Here is a 17,343-nt window from a genome sequence, read left to right as displayed (position 1 = left end):
ATACATAGGATTGCACCCTAAATCAATGAGCTCTATTTCCATCTAAATCAAGAGTGGAGTACAGAGGACAGGCATAATGCAATAGATTTCCTGGGACAAAACCAGTAGGATACAGGGCACTGTTGCAGGGGAAGTCAGCTCCTGTTGCTGTAAGATTAAAGTCAGGTCAAAGTACAAAACTAGTGAGACCTCAAGGGCAGTTTGAAAACACTGATCTTAAGTGGTGATCTTCAGGAATGATCAGACAAGGCCATCTCAAACCTTAGCAGTCAATACAATCACAAACATGCTCAAATCAATACGTAATTTGTGGGGAAGGGAGTGTTTTGACCTGGCAGTATCAGTGTAAATACCAGAAATATTTCCTTTAACCAAAGGATTTCAGATATAACCAAATATTTTCCTTTAGACAAATATTCCCTTTAACTGGCAAGGGAAAAATAACTGAAACAAGACACAAAGAGCCCCTGATCAGGATGTGTGTGTGCTCTGTACTTACTCTGAAGCAATTTCTCTCTAATTAGCACACAACAAACAAATGTGGACAGCTCAGTTCATCATGCCCTGCTTACAAGCTTCCCAGGGGCAGCTGGCTGGGTAATCTTGAAGACAGAGTGCTGGATTTAATGGAGCTTTAGTCTGATCTAGAAAAGCATATCTTACTACTGCAAAAAGTGAGCAACTGGCAGAAGACAGATTTTCACCCCCCCCCCCCCCATGCACCTACATCTTCTACTCCAGCCTTCTGCTCTCATTAAAAACCCACCCTGGAAAACAACATTCATATGATTCCACGTTGACTGCATTTGCATGACATGCTAACCCACAATGGCATGTTTGCTTGAACAACCCACAGTGGGCTAATGTGTTGTGCAAACCTGGACCAGTTTTATCAGGATGGATTGTTTTTTGAGAACAACTCACCCTGACAACCCATGGTCTATTCTAGGTGTTGTTTTACCCACTATGGGTTAACGTGTTGTCCAAACCTGGACATGCCAAGCTATCACAGGTAAAGGACATTGGTCAGCGAGCTGCTCTTCCCGAATGTGGCTGTAATTGCTTTTTGTGATCACAGCCAAGCTGCTTCCAGTGCTCCTTTCCCCTTGCCAGTGGCAGCCCCTCCAAAGAGTGAAAATGGCACTTCAGAGGCTCTGACCAAGCCCCCCTTCTCCACTCTAACTACGATTCCAATCACAGTCGGACCCTTCTTTTAAAAAAAAAATTTGACACAAAAACTGGCCCAGGAAAATGTTTTTTCACATTTTCCCAGCCCCGTTTTATGTGCCCAAATGGCCTATTTATTTATTCATTCATTCATTCATTCATTTTCAAATCTGTTATTCGCGGTTGCACACTTGTGCAACGGCAGGTATCCAAAATATAGGGGCTTGCCTTGGCTGCTCCCTTGTACGTCAAACATATAAGGTAATAGTCAAGGCTACCCTGTAGCAAGGCTGTTTTGACAGCCTTGCGCAGCTAACAGGTGGGGAAACGGGGTCTACATCACCTCCCTAACCAGGGTATCCCCAGGGTTCAATGTGTTCCTCTGAGCCTTGGGGGTGCCCTGCTAGGAATCCTCATTTGCCCAAGTCCCCAGCAACTGTTTTTAAGGGTGCCTGAGATGTCACCCCCTTTTTCTCTACAGATCACTCAAACTAGAAGCAGTTACTACCTTTGGGAGAGAAAAAAGGGGTGGTGTGCACTTTTTGTACGAAAATGGGGTACTGCAGACTCAGGGAGGGGGCACTAAAAGGAGGGAATCCCCGAAGGTCAGGGTGGCACTGTAAATCCCTGGGAATGCTCGGCTAACTAGGTGATCTTGAGCACTTTGACAGGTGGGGAAAGTGCTCAAGATCACCCACTTAGCCAAGTGCTCCTTGGGATTTAAAGTCTTGCCCTGACTCTTAGGGGTGCCACCCTTCTAGTCCACTCCACCCTGAGTCAGCAGGACCCTGTTCTCATATAAAAGCACATCCCACCCTGTTTTCACTCATTTTCTATTAGGTGCACGGGAGTTTGACAGCTGTCAAAGCTAGCCCGGCACCCAGCGGGAGGGGGAGAAATGATTGTATCTGCTTGAAAAAGACTCCCTTTGTCACAGAGAGTTAGTGCGTGGCTAGTCACCCACAATGGATTAGCATGTCATGCAAATGTTCCCATTATGTCAAAGACAGCCTACACAATCACTTGGTTTGCATGCAATGACAACCCAGAGTATGGATCGTGGGTTGTTGCTGAATCATGGGTTGTTGTTTTGTGTGAACCCTGCACTATGGTTTAACTATGGGTTGTTAATCATGGACAATCTAGAGTTCACAACCAAACAACACACCATGGGTTGTCTTCCTGGGGCTGTTCGTGGTTAACAACCCATAGTTAAACCATTGTGCAGGGTTCACACAAAATGACAACCCATGATTCAACAACCCATACTCAATTCATACTCTGGGTTGTCGCTTTGTGCGAACCAGGTCTATGACACACACATACATACGTGTACACACACACACACACACCCTGCAATAAAAAAGGAATGGAAAGAAAAACAAAAGCAGCTATAGCTATCTCCAGTTCAAAAGACAAGCTGCACACATGAATTAATCTGCTTTTGTGCAAGTAAGATCATCACAGTTTTCTTTCAGTGGAGCTCTGGTACTTGTAAAAATACTCAAGGCAGTAAGTTCTGCCTTGAGGATGTCAAGGAAATAAGTTCTGTCTTGAGGATTCCGCCTTGAGACTCAGAACTGTTTTCCAGTTCCTGAAGTGGTTCTCAGAGGTGGGGGAACAGAGCTCTTGACTGCAGCAAAGGGTCTTAAGTGCCACAGATAGCTCAGGAGCCAGATACTCATCATCCTAACACATTATTTAAGGAGTACCTCTGGAATAAGGCACTATAAAGTGTATTTAAAGGAAGGAAGAAGAACAAGGCATACTGAGAATGTGTGTTCACTGCACAGCCACACACTCTCCCTAATTTGAGGCTGGGGGGCAGGGGAAGGAAGTAATTAATAAAATGTACAAATACAAAGGCAGAGAACTAAGTTAGGAATGCATCCCCACGAAGCTCAAATGCTGATCTCTTTAGTATGTGGGATTCAAGATCTGCTTGATCCACATTCTTTTGTCCAGAAATCCAGAAACAGGTTTGCTTGACTCGTTCATACTTCTTTCACAGCCAGTGTCAGTGCTGCTTGAAGTTCAGCAGGAGCAAAGACACCAAATTCAGTGACAATGCCGCCAGTTATCAGTTCATGGGGGGTGATGTCAAAGGCTGGATTCCAAACGCCAATGCCTGGGAAAGAAGGAAGGAAGGAAGGAAGGAAGGAAGGAAGGAAGGAAGGAAGGAAGGAAGGCAGGCAGGCAGGCAGGCAGGCAGGCAGACACAATTGGTCCCACAAAGTGAGAAACAAAAATCTTTCACTGGTTCAGCTAGCCCAACTCCCCACATCCATAATCCATGCTACATTTTATGGCCCCCATTTTCCGAAGGGGATATAGGCGCCTCCAAAGTGGCACATGTAATTGTGCTCCAAATGTATGGGAAAGATATGATTTCCAGATGCATAAAACAAAGCATTCTGCGGATATCAGATGCAAGGCTGGCAGGAAAAAACATCTCTGGAGTTGAGCTGGAAAGGCTTGTGTTGGAAAGATAACCCACACAGTTAAAGTAAAATGTGTTGGTTATCTTTTCCCTCAAGGAGGGGTGCAAACCCTCAGACCGGGCATCAAATCCAGCCTGCCTGGGGTCCCTATCTGGTCCTCTGAGTTTCCCCCTTTCCCCCAAGTGTTGGTGGTTTCCCAGCTTTTGTGCAGCTTTCCCCCCTCATTCTAAAACATTGAAATGCCTCTCCTAAGGTTGAGTTACTGGCGGTAAAAGCTTTCAGCTAAAATATGCCATATGTTTTGACCATGCCCCCTTGGCCTTCAGACCCGCCCACCACTGGAATGCAGCCCCCGAGAGCTTCTCCAAGGGCCGAACGAGGTTCAGCACTGCTGTGCGAGAGTGACAATACATCCAAAGTGAAGTCGCTGACAGCTTCCATGCTGTTCAACAACTCTGGGTTCCAATGTTTCTGAGGGCCAAACTAAACATTCTCCTAATCACACACAGTGAAGTTATGTGGGACTGCATTCCCTACTCTTCTGCAAGCACATGTGGCCCTGATTCGGATCGGGACCATGGTGCTTAGGGGGGTTTGTCCCAAAATTCCACATACACCGCGCCTCCTCCGGGGGGGGGGGGGGTTAAAAAAAGAAACAAAAAGTCTCCATTGATCCACATACAAGTGGGAGTGGGAGAGATTTCTGGACAAAAGCTCCACAAGCGTGATAAGGAGAACATTTAGTTTGGCCTGGAGGATGCTCAAGCCACTTTTCCTTGACTTACTGTAAAAATTCAGTACAAATTTGAGACACCTGGACTATGTAGCCTGGTGTGTCCACCTATTAAATCACTGACTACAAATGGAACTGAAGATGTTAACATTCCATCAATTTCTGTGCAAACATCCTTCCATGCTTTGGTACCTGGTGCTGCAACCCGTACACCATTGATGTCTGTCAGCTCCTGGCTTGGCCGCTCCTCAATAACGATTTGCCTGCCATGTTCTAAGCTCAGGTCACACGAGGTGCTGGGTGCTGCCACATAGAAGGGAATCCCATGGTGCTTTGCAGCAATAGCCAGCTGATAAGTGCCCACTTTGTTAGCAGTGTCTCCATTGGCAACAACCCTGTCTGCTCCCACGAACACAGCTGGGTTGGGTTAAAAAAGAGAGAAGAAGATCAGAAGCCTAAAGCCAAGACCTAGCTTTTTGGTCATATGTCTGCAAAGGCTAGACTATCTACAATGCTGAATAAACTGCAAGTCGAGCAGGAGGCCCTGCTATGGTGTTAAGTATCTCCCCATTTTGAAGAGCATGCCCATCCTGTTTTCTGTACTTGGTTCCTTTAGAAATAGCCCAGGGTATAGTCTGAGGGCATGTGATGCAGCCAACTTGATGAAACTAAGCAGGTGTGGGTCTGGTCGATGCTTGGATGGATGACCACCTAAGAACCTCACAGACATTGTCTTGAGTTCTAAGATGGAAGAAAGGCAGGATATAAATGAACTAAAATAAAATAAAACTCTCCTGAAGACACAGAACATGGTAGATTCTCACCCATCCCAAGATGGGTGAATCACTGCTGATGTTCATAACAACTTGTGGCGTAGAATCATAGAACAGTAGGGTTGGAAGGGGCTTGCAAGGCCATTGAGTCCAACCCCCTGCTCAATGCAGGAATCTAAGTCACAGCATCCTTGACAGGTGGCTGTCTGGCCTCATCTTGAATGCCTCCAGTGTGGGAGAGCCCACTACCTCCCCAGGTAATTGGTTCCACTGTCGTATTGCTCTAACAGTCAGGAAGTTTTTCCTGATGTTCAGCCGGAATCTGGCTTCCTGCATGTTCAGAATACTAGTAGTCCAAGCAGCAAGAGGTTCAGAAGATGAGAGGAAAGAGCAGGTTGGCTTTTGTCAGAAGTTAGAATGCTGCGCATGTGTTCAAACACACCTTTATATACAAGTGGGAAGCCATGATAATTTGGGGTAGGTATAGGAGAGAAGTCTCAGAGGAGATGTTCTATACCTCTTTTTTCCTCTCACCTTCCACCCACCCAGAGTTTAGCTGGGACTCCAAGAAACCCAACTGACATTAACAAGTCTCCAGCTTGAGCAGAGCTCAACATACAGGAAGATGCTTTCTAGGGAGTCAGGTCACTGAACCACCTATTGAACCAGTATTGTCTACTCGGGGGGGGGGGGGCAATATGCAGCCTGCAGCTGTTTGTATGCTCCTCCAGATACTGCCACCACCATTGTCCCTGCCCCACTGAAATCCCAGCGATTCCGAAATCCCAGTAGAATCGCCGGGATGCCATTACCGTAGGTTTCCAGGCAGGTGTAATGTGTCCCCCCACCCTAATCTGCCAAAGTTGCCCACTCCAGGTCAATTCTGACCAGCAGAAATTTCCCAAGGATTCCTTCCTGCCCTGTTACCTGAAATCCTTTTAAGTGGAGATGCTGGGAATCTAACCTGGAGCTTCCTTTGCACAAAGCACAGCGCTCTGCCTCTGAGTTACAGCCCCGCCCCAGAAGGTTGCTCTGGCAGGGACAGGTGGGCAGCCTGTGAAAAATCGCAGAGGGTGGAGGTAGAGCAGATTGGGCTCTCTCTTCCTCTGCCTTTGCCTTGTCCTTCCTTCCCACATGCGAGTCTACGACGTCCTTTTGCAAGCTGGAATACAAAGCTTGCATGCAGATCTAGAGGTTGCTGCTGGCGGTCGGGCCTAGAGCTGGCCTTGGTAATTGGTTAACTCGCTTTAGTTGTGGGGAAGCGACATGGAGGGCAGGAAGGCTACCTGATCCTTCTCAGACCAAGACATCAGTGGAGAGGGTTGCACTGGACAACTCCCCTTCCCAAATTCTTTGCCCCGCTCCCTGTCTGGCCAGCCCTTGGCTCCCATGTACACCCTAGTCTCTGCTGCAATTCAGCATGAAGCTCAGCCCATGGCCTGCTTCACAGGGTCTCTGGAGGTAGACACGGGAATAGCCTGTTTATGATTCTCTGAACTCCTTCAAGGATGGCAGGATCCAACTGTGTCAATTATAGGGTCCCAGAAGATTGAGGACAGTGGCTATGGGATGGTTTTGTTTATGTGTATGCCCTCTCTCGCACCCTCCCAAGAGTAAAGGATTTCTACCAACAGCAGAGAGCCTCTTCCGCCCTCCCCAGTTAGCACCCTGATGCTTGGGAGAGGGATGGGGGAGAAAGCATGGCTTGTCAGATAGATGGGCTCGGCCAGAAAATACAGTTCAGCCTGGGTCCCCATGAGCTTTAATCCAGCACTGAATAGTGGCAATTATCAAGGCAAACAAGATAAAAATGGTCAATAAATTAGCCTCCAGAAGCTTCCTACCTTATTTATTTAGATCCTACATTTATTCATATCTTTTCTAAACTGCCCAGACAGCTTTGGCTATTGGGTGGTACAGAAATATTAACAACAACAACAACAGCAAGCTGTGTTTTCTCCAAGGAACTTAGGGTTTTTATCGTCACAACAGCCTTCTCAGGTAGGCTAGTCTGAGCGAGAGTGACTAGGTGAAGACCACCCAGTGAGCTTAATGATTGAATAAGGAGTAGAACCTGGGTCTCTCCACTACATGTCACTGGCTGCTGTTCACTTTGTGAACAACAATCATCCCAGTTCTCCCTAAACACTTCAGAGGTGCTGAGCTATGCTAGTGCCGTCAACAGCTCTTCAGATGGCAGAACTACCTCCAGAAAACAGCCCATCATTACACGTTTGTATACAAGGTTGCTAACTAAACCAGACTGCAATACTAAATTGCTAGCACAAGAGACAGGTGTTAGACCAGTGTGGAGATGGATTGGCTGCCAAGCAGAAAGAGAAACACACAAAACATTCACCTGATATCTTTTTTTCCTTCATGGCCATAGATACCATGCTGTCAGCAATGAGCGTGGCAGGAATCTGCTCATACACTAGCTCGTAGGCAGTCAACCGGGCTCCCTGATTGTATGGTCGTGTCTCTGTGCAGTAGACATGCTCCAGTTGACCCATGGCATGCAGTGACCGAATAACGCCTATGAAGCAACAGCATAAACATTCACAAGACAATAGACTACATTGGGCTAAAGCAGGGAGGAGCTAGCTATCACCCTATAAGAGATGATGATTTCATGTATTTGGAAATATCGCTAGAATTCCTAGTCCCTTTGTTTGTTTCAAAGAGAGGAATAGTGAGGAATTAGAGAAATCTGTCAGGGATGGGGAGCTGGAATGTCTGTGAAGGGTGGCTGGAGATATTTTGTACTTTATGACAATGCTTCTTGAATTCATGGAGATGGCACTTACCAAGTGCAGTGCCATAGCCGGCAGTGGCCAATGAGCCTGTGTTGCAGTGGGTCAGGACTATCACCTTGTCCTGCCCTACTTGCTGCAGGAGGTGACATGCCCCATGTTCCCCGATGCTTCTGTTGTCCTTCAGGTCTTTATCCAACATGGCTTCCGCCCAGTTGATCACACTGCAATGAGAGATTATACTGACTTGCGTGTCCTTGCCTATAAAGCTTGTGAATGGGAAGACAAGGGGAAGTCGTTGGGCCCTCACCTTTCTCGCAAACTCTTGGCAGTGGTCCCTTCATGCTTGGCCACCTGGCGGACAAAGCAGCCCAGCTCCTGAGCTGCCCAGGCCATGTTGACAGCAGTAGGTCGGGAATTCACGAGGTAGTTCAGCGAGTCTAACACAAATGTTTCCAGGCTGCCCACACTCCATTCTGGATTTCCTTTATCATGCAGCTCCACTGCTAGGCTCAGGCAGCCTACGATGGCAATGGCTGGAGCACCACGCACCTAAGAGAAAGAAAATCCCTTCAGAGTGTAAGCCCCCCACACAGGAAATGAAGACTTGACAGTCATTAGGTCAGTCCTCCCCAGGCTGGTGTCCTCCAGTGTTTCAGACCTCAGTTCCCATCAGCCCCAGCCAGCATGGCCAATGGTCAGGAATGTTGGAGAGTTGTCCCAAACATCTAGAGAGCACCAGGTTCAGGAAGGCTACATTAGGGCGATTCCACACAGGTACAGACATGTGGAGGACACCTGGGAAATGAGAGCTCCATAAAGGACGAGTGATGACAGTAAGCAGCCAGGGACTGCATCTGATGTGCGGTCAATAAAAAAGTCAGTGGCACTGTGGATGGCAAGATAGGGACTGATGTAGCAAGAATGGCAAGTTGGTACCATCAGAAGCTAAATGGATATGATCACCTGAAAGGAATACTATGCCAAAGAGGCAAGTATACAAGCTTCTGTTGGGGCTCTCTATGTTTCCCCGTTACTATTTTAAAATAAAATAATACTACTCTTTAAAGAGAAAGTCAGGGCTCAGGCTTGGATCCAGAGCCTTCTAGGCATGAGAGAGAAGTATGTAGTTAGGCGGTGGGGTTGAAAATGTACCCTATAAATGTCCAGAGATACTATTTATTTCAATTTATTTATTTAGAAATATTTTAGCTTGTCTTTAAAGGTACAACCCTCTCAAGGCAGCTTAAATAGTAAAATCCCAATAAAACAATAAAATCAATAACTAATAAATGCCAGGGATAATAATCAACAAACTTCAAAATCAGAAAATACTAAAAATAATTGCAGCTAAAGATCCATTAGCATATAACACAGCTCAAAAGAAAGGCAAATAAAACAATTGGCTCTTCAGAGCTTTCCTAAAATCCTGAAAGATGGCAACATATTCCAGAGGCGTGGGGCCACTACAGAAAAGGCCCTCTACCTTGTATATTGCAGCCTAACTGCCCTCAATGATGGACGAATAAAAAGTGCCTCCACTGCTGACCTTGAAGTGCGGGCAGGTGAAGGACCCAAACAGTTTAAAGCTTTAAAGGTTAAAAGTACAACTTTAAATTGGGCTCAGAAATGCAAAGGCAACCACTGCACCTGGTGCAGTATAGGCATCACATGAGCCAACCACCTCCCCCCCCTGCCCCCCACAAATACCTGGAGGACTGCATTCTGCACCAGCTGATATTTCTGAACTGTCTTTAAAAGCAGCCCTATGTAAAATGCATTTACATAGCCTAGCCTGGATTTCACTAGTGCATGGATAACCCAGGTATGATCAGTCCTCTCCAGACAGGGTCTCAGCTGGTGTACCAGCCTAAGCTAGTAAAAAACACTCTTGGTCACAGCTACCACTTGTGAGAACTCCTGCTCACTTGGTCCTTCATGGGGAGTGAAATCCCATCTAAGACCAGGTGTGATCCTCTAGCCACATTAGTCAATTTTCCTACCTACAGTACTTTCAATTTATCTAGAGTAAGTCTCAGCTTGTCGGCTCTCAACTACCCCAAACCACCTTCCGATACTGGTTCAAGAGTTCTACAGCCTAGGGATCTGTAGATTGAATTGAGAGGTGGAGCTGAGTATCATCACCTGTTGAGGACACTTTGGCCCAAAGCTTCCCCCAGCAGTTTCAGACAGATGTTGAAAAGCATGGTGGACAAGATGGAACTTTGTGGCACCACATAGCCAAAGGTGGAACAGAAGTTCCCCAACACTACCTTCTGAGATTGCTCATTCAGGAAGGGCAGGAACCACCATAACACTGTGCCTTCTAAGCCCAAATCAGACAAATGATCCTGAAGTAGAGAACCAACAGGGTGACACCGTCTCTATCTATTCCCTAGCATAGGACATCCACTAGGGTGACCAATGCAGTTTCTGTTCCAAAAGCAGGCCTGAAACTGGACTGGCATAATAAGCATCAGTCAATACTACCTGGAGCTGAGAGCTACCACATGCTCCATGAATGGCAAATTTGATACTGAGCGGTAATTGTCAGAAAACATGCAATGTAAATTAGTCGTATTCAAGAGTGGTCTCACCTCTGCTTTGCTTTAAGAACTGTATATCTTACACACACCCCCAAACAGAACATTTCATAGGGATTTTTAATGGCTTCATGGGGACTAGTACTGAGGACTAAAAGGGGAAGCCTATGCATGTCAACTTAGAAGTAACTCCCATTAAGCTCTATGAGACTTACTCCTGCGTAAGTGTGTATAGCAGCCTTTGCCATCCTTGTGCCCTCCAGATGTGTTGGACTATGACTGAACAGAATGCTGGACTACAGGGACCCTTGGTCTGATCCAGTATGGCTCTTCTTATATTCTTACGACTCCCATAACCTCCCAGCTAGTTCTGCTGGCTGGGGGATTCTGGGAATTGTAGTCCAACATGTCTGGAGGGCACCAGGGTGGTGAAGGCTGTTGCATAAGATTGCCACCTAAAGGACTTAAAAAGCATACATAACATTTAGCAGAGACTGAGCTAAACAAACAGCAGAAGCACCCTGGGACAGCTGTACGACTTCAGATGGGGGAGTTCTCCCTGTTCTTTTAAAAAACTGCCTAGCGTGTTTGTTTTCTGTCCCCAGGGAATGAGTTGCTGAACAGAAGCTGTGTCAGGTGATTTTGCTCATTATGTCACTCAGGTCTGAAAGTACCTTTGCTAACCAGATGGAACCAGTGGAGGCTGGTGGCTCCGATATTGGTGGGGCAGTGTTTTGGGGTTTCAGCCATTCGCCAGAACTCTAAAGAAGCTATCCAAGGTGCTGAACCCATTCCTAACTGAAACCCAGAATGGATTTACACCCCCACCAGCCTCCACGGGAACTCTCTGTGCGAACAGGCATTACAAACACTAGTCTTGGCCACTGCAGAGAAAACGAAATATCCTGCCTCTTGAACCCCATCCCCTCCTGTCGGTAATGTTTGCCTTTGCCCCGAAGTCTATGCCCTCCTCGTTTCTCCCCTTTCTGGCCGAGTGAGCTCTACTACCAGAATCGGGGCTGACACTCAGAAGTGCAGTTTCCCCGCATCAGTGCTTCTGTATGCTGCGAAGGCTTTGCCAGTTGAACTACTGCCTGTCGCGCAGCTCTTAAAGGACCGCTGCCGTAAGCAAAACGTGGGGTCACACAGTCCTATATTCTCCCGGCATCAGAGCTAACTTGGCAACAACTGCCCAGAAGCAGCGGCACCTTCATGGCCCGGATGGCCTCCCAGCCCTGGCGAACGCTGCCGATTTCCTCGTAGAGGCTCTGGTGAGGCAACAGGAGCTGGTTGAGGATTTGCAGGGATCCCCTGCGGTAGCGGATGGCTTCTAAACTCATGGCTGCCCCTGAAGTTGGACTGCAGGAGGCGGAACAGGACGGCGGAGACGAAACGGTCCGCGTGGTTTTTCTCAAACTGTGCTGGGTCCTAGAAGGAGCCGCTTCACGTGCATTTCTTCAAGCCCCTCTGCGAATAACCAAATTGAACCATCGCCGTTACGGGGCTGTTCTCCGATTACTTTCAGTGGGGGACGGGGCAAAAGACAGAATGGGTCGGAACGGCCCCGTTATTAAAACACACACACACACACACACACACACACGCCAAAAATGGCATGTGTCAGAAACACTTGAAAACGATATTTTAGGACTGAAACCCTTGCAATACTATCTCATATAAATCCATCAAAGTCAAGACTTAGTTGCTCGTCCCTTTTTGACTGTCTTTCCATTGACCGATTCTCATGAAACACATTTGATTGGAAAGATCTTGGCATGCAGATTCTACGAATAACAATGGTTTTCCACTATAATTCAAAGTCAGGAATTTATTTATGTCCATAAAGCTTGAAAAAAAAAAAATTAAGCTATCTTCTCTAACAACGTATGATAAAGTTTTATTTTTTAATATCAAAAAAGCCAAGTATAATTAAACAAACATAATTAATTGCAAACTGGAGCAAAATGAAATATGAACATGCACAAAAAGTCTCTGTACACACAGGTGCAGGCCAAAGTACAATGATATGCCAGTAACTGCCCAGACAGCTTCGGCTATTGGGCAGTATAGAAATTAAATAAATTAATTGATTAAGGGCGCAATCTATGGCTGCTAGTCAGCAGCTAGATGGCCATAGGATAGGTCTGCTCCTGGGCCCGCACTCTGAGGTCGGTTCCCTGAGAACTGACCTTCACTCCCTCCTGCGCTGCCTATGAGGCAGCGCAGAACAGCCCCATGCTCCGCGCTCAGAAGAGGAGCACAGAGCAGTGAAAACGGGGCGTTCCTGGGGGTGTGCCAGGGCGGGAAGTCAGAAATCTGGTACAACTCATCCAATGTGTTGTCCGGCCGCTGCGTCTCCCGCTCCAAATTCCTGGGGCTAGACAGCTGAAATTGCTTCTACTGCTCTGCATTGGATAGGCGGTCACCTCCGAGTTCGGAGGCAGCTGCCTATCCCAGTCGCATTGCTCCCTAGATAACATACAGCCCGTAAACAAATAATGAAGAGATTAAGAGACACCTACAGTTAAAAGTAACCCAGTCAAAGTTTAGATATTGCTCAGAAAGGAAATCTCTCGCTGTTAAATTTAACCAAATAATTTATATATTCCACGTATTACTAAGATGCCTCGATGTCAAATGCTTACCGGTAACAGTAACCAGCAGACGAACTGCAACCGCTGTGCTAATTCTCCCCTCCAACCCCTAGAGAAGAAGCTTTGCACCCGTCTGGATGCTGCACGCCCACCTCAGCAAGCCTGCATGTGCAGGCGACCCATCAGCCTTTTGACAACAGTGAAGCAGCGGGCCAGCTTTTCATTGGCCAGTATCTCAAACCAGCCCAGGCGTGGGAGGCAGACTGTGCCTGTTGGCATGCGTCCTGCAACCAATATTGACAGGTTTGATGTCGGCAACTGCGTCAAGATTTGCGAACACTGCAACGCCTTGCTTCTCATCTGCAACATTGTCACCAGTAGCTCTGCTCTTCGCGAGCAGGTCCTGAAGGACATTCACAAGTACAACAGCACCAGAGGCTTTGGTTCCTTCTATGCACCCCTCAAGACAGCACTGCTGCAAGGTCCCGGTCTGCTCGTGTTCAAAGTGCAAGGTCAGTTTACCATCTGATGGGCACTTAGCAGTCAGATGAGACTCCAAGCTATGGCCAGCTGTACCTTCTTGACACTGGCAGGGCCACTGGCTCACCTCCAGCAAGCAGAGAGCAGCTCGCTTGACTGCACCTTGCTGGAGTCACTCCCTAATAGGGATGTCAGAGAAATCCGCAATGGAACCAAATGAGCTCAGATTTTTATGAATCCGACCTGCAGATTCTGCAGTGGACCGGCTTGTTCCCTGTTAGGCTGATTCCGCAGACATGCAGACCCTTTTTCTAACCCTCTGGAATTTTGTGCAACTCTCCTTGTAGGAAAAAAAGCAAAATACTTTTAAAGTGGCCAATACTGACATTTTCTGCCATAGGCTAAAGCATGAAAATGTGCATTTTGTGGGAATACCCCCCCCCAATTCCGTGAATGGGTGGATTATGGTACGAAAGGCGCCTGACAACCTGCAAAACACAGATGGAACAGATTTTACACAATCGGCACATCCCTACTCACTAACCTGCTACTTAATGGTAACCCATTTGCTAATGAGTACCACCATGCCAGTGAAATCCTTGAGCATGAGAATGCTGCTGCACTTACTGCTGGATGTGCAGCAATGGATGTATCATTTGCTTCCATCATGACCGCAAAATGATGAACACTATGAACACCATGGCTCACTCTGGATGCTATAATGTTCCCCATGTCTCTGAAATTGCTGCTGTATTTGTTACCTCAGATGGCTTTCCTCCAGCTGATTGTTGGCACTGTCCATAAAGGTGGACAGTGCTGCAAATTCTCCTACATGGAGAGTCATGGCAACCCTTTGGTTTACCCTTTGCTGCACTTTCATAGTGAGGCTGAATGGGGTCCTGGCATGTTGCATGTTGCAGCCAGGCAAACCAAGTTGGCACATTGCCTACGCCTCTCTTCTGCCCTAGACAACTCTACATTGCCAGGAGTCATGTGCGCTCATTGGCAAACCTCAAGATTCAAGTTGCTGATGGACCAGAACAAGGACGTTACCGTGGCCGCCCTGGAGTTTACACCAAGAACACTGTATTGAAGGAAGTTTTATAAAGATAAAAGATGTAACACTTTGAATGTTTCAATAAACACAGATAGTTAACTTAAACTTTTTGTTAGATTTGATTTTTCTCTGTGAACAGTGAACTTGTTGTAATATACATTAAAGATGGGTTTTAATTCTAATATTGAGTGGTAGTATTTGATTATGGTTTATTATATCACTCCCATCTACCCATGTGTGACTGGTGAGTTTGGTTGATTTGTCTCACTTGGAAGTTTCTGTTCCAGGCCATTTTACAAAATACAAACTATTGCCTGAAACAGGTACTGGAACATGGTTTTATGGCAGTTTTGTAGCTTATTATATAACTCCCAACCAGTTATACGTGGCTGATAAATTTAGATGATTTGGTTCACTTGGAAGTTGCTGTTACAGGCTGTTTTCTGAAATACAGACTATTGCCTGGAATGGGTATCCAAACATGGTTTCTGTGGACATTTTGTGGCTTATTGCATGCCTCCTATGCAGTTATGTGTGACTGGACAATTTGGTTGAGTTGGCTTACATGGAAGTTGCCATTCCAGGCCGTTTTTTTTTTTTTTAGAATGTTGACTATTGCCTGGAACCAGTATCTGAACATGATTTCTGTTGAATTTTTGTGACTTATTGCATCCCTCCTATACAGTCATGTGTGACTGGCGAATTTGGTTGCTCACTTGGAAGTGGCCACCCTGGGCCATTTTTCAAGAATGCAGACTATTTCCCGGAACAGGTACTTGAACGTCATTTCTGTGGAAGTTTTGTGGCTTACTGCATCAGTCCCATGTAGTTATGTGTGACTGGTGAATGTGGTTGATTTGGTTCATTTAGAAGTGGCTGTTCCACGCCATTCCGTTCTGTTCCGGATATGTTCTAGACATTAGAGGGTTAATAATAATATAATTTTTCAAGGGTTTCTGCCCTAAAATATTGTTGTCAGGTGTCTCTGACACATACCATAGTGTTTGGCATGGTGTTTTTTTTGTTTTTGTTTTAATAAAGGGGCTGTTCCAGCCCGTTCCATTCTGGCTTTTACACCGTCCCTTTCAATGGAAAGTCTACCTTGATCAGATCTTCTGGATAATAATTTCAGAGTGAGAGTCCCACATTCACTCTACCCACATCTGTGAATCATGGAGCAGTTAAGCCTAACGAATTGTGCACTTTGGTTTAAAAGTACTTATACACTGACCCATGCAAAACATGTTTTTTATATTAGTCCCAGTAAACAATGCTTGCCCAGGGCCATTGTAGGATTACACACCTTAACAGTAGAATCCAAAGCATGTTTACTTGCAAGTAAATCTTACTGTGTTCAATACGGCTTGCTCTCTAGTAATCTTTTGTGTGCTCTTAAATTATATGTGATGTCTTAAACTATTAATTTATGGTTATATCTTTTTTGAGCTATTCTGAGGAAAGATGGGATATAACTGTTTTGATAATGATGATGTATGCCTGGGATTGCAGCCTTAAACCTAGGACAACATTGTTAGGTTGTGGATGTTTCCAAAGATGTTCAAATGTATGTCACACAAAGTTGTATATAGACGGCTGAAAAATACTACAGCAAGTATAAAGGTGGTTCATGAAAAACTAATCAATTCTTGTTGCAAAGCAGGCAAAAACCTTGCATTGCCATACCAGTTCTGAATGCAGGTAAAAGTCCTTCCCAGTCCTGTCAACCAGAGGCTAACATTTGGAGCATCTCTACACCAGCCTAAAATTCCAGATTTAAAACAGGGCTTTCTGCTTCCATTTTAAATGCAGGATCACAATGGACTCCCTTTACATGTGCTTCCTTTCCCCCTTCTCCCCCTTACCTGAGTCTTCCATATGCTTCATTGATCGAGCTCCTCTTCTTGCGGCTTTTCCTTTTTCACAGAGGGAATTCCAGCGGAACACAAGTGGGGTAATTTGATGCCTCATTATCTCTGAACTGGTATAAAGGTCATTTAGTGCAGGCAACACCCTGGAGGTTAACAACATCATCTAAAGGCCCGCAAACTTCCGAGAGTGAACAATCTCAATAGCAGGATAAAAGCTCTCTGTGAAGAAGCCCTTCATCATAGCAACACTGAGTGCTAAAACCAGGCAGGGAAGCCCTATTGTCAAGGATCCCTAACTTCAGCCCAACCCCCCAAATACATACATACATATATGGTGCTTTGTATGTACTTAAAGCTCAGAGAACACCCAATCTCACAAAACATGTGAACTATCGTTGGAACACAAGAGAGTAGTGTAACAACTGTATGCAGTCATAACACACGGGGAAGATTTTAGTGAGAAATTCCCTTTTGAAACAATGTAGCCAAATGAGGTATAAAAAAAAGTATATTTGAGAATGGGTGGGGGAGAAAAAGAGACAGCAACAATACACACACAGAATTCCAGATCAAAATCAATAAAGTCAATCTAGTTTAGCTAATACATTTTGCCTCCTTGTGTATAGCCTTGGGTTTCAGAGCACATACTGACTTCCTTGCAGAGCAGATGGTCTGAGAAGAAGCACATGTGGACTCCTGATGGGATGATTCCAACAGGTGGTACTTTACCTGTTTATGGGAATTTGAGACCAGTAGCCCCTTGATAGAGACTGATTGTTGTTTTGGCCAATTGTAAGAGAAGCACTATTTTTTATGTAAATGATCTAGCTATCCAATCAGAAAATTATTTAGGGCGCAATCCAATTGCAATGATTGTAAGCTCCCCAATTCATGGTCTTACAGTCATCCTATGCAGGGCAGGAGGAATGACAGA

The 17,343-nt window shown here is 45.8% G+C and overlaps 1 protein-coding gene across 4 annotated transcripts in view; it reads right to left on the bottom strand.

Moving 5' to 3' along the window:
* The window catches only part of MRI1 (methylthioribose-1-phosphate isomerase 1), a 157,746-nt gene extending 145,976 nt beyond the window's left edge, over positions 1 to 11,770 (bottom strand). For 2 of the 4 annotated variants that reach the window (XM_084847080.1, XM_084847077.1), the window contains exons 1-5: positions 11,619 to 11,770; positions 8,178 to 8,419; positions 7,922 to 8,091; positions 7,474 to 7,650; positions 4,534 to 4,758 (exon numbers count right to left, since the gene is read on the bottom strand). In XM_084847080.1, the coding sequence (XP_084703206.1) occupies positions 4,534 to 4,758; positions 7,474 to 7,650; positions 7,922 to 8,091; positions 8,178 to 8,419; positions 11,619 to 11,750 (946 nt within the window). In that variant the 5' untranslated portion in view covers positions 11,751 to 11,770. Of the gene's footprint in view, positions 1 to 1,332; positions 3,296 to 4,309; positions 4,759 to 7,473; positions 7,651 to 7,921; positions 8,092 to 8,177; positions 8,420 to 11,618 lie in introns of those variants that run through there. The other 2 variants (XM_084847078.1, XM_084847079.1) reach the window with 2 other exon arrangements.
* Positions 11,771 to 17,343: the final 5,573 nt, after the last annotated feature.

This window comes from Heloderma suspectum, chromosome 3 (genome assembly GCF_057233095.1).
Source record: "Heloderma suspectum isolate Gila_16-S chromosome 3, 16-S_ref, whole genome shotgun sequence".
Taxonomy (NCBI): domain Eukaryota; kingdom Metazoa; phylum Chordata; class Lepidosauria; order Squamata; family Helodermatidae; genus Heloderma; species Heloderma suspectum.
Note: the sequence above shows the minus strand (reverse complement) of the source record. Positions and strands in the feature narration are given on the sequence as shown.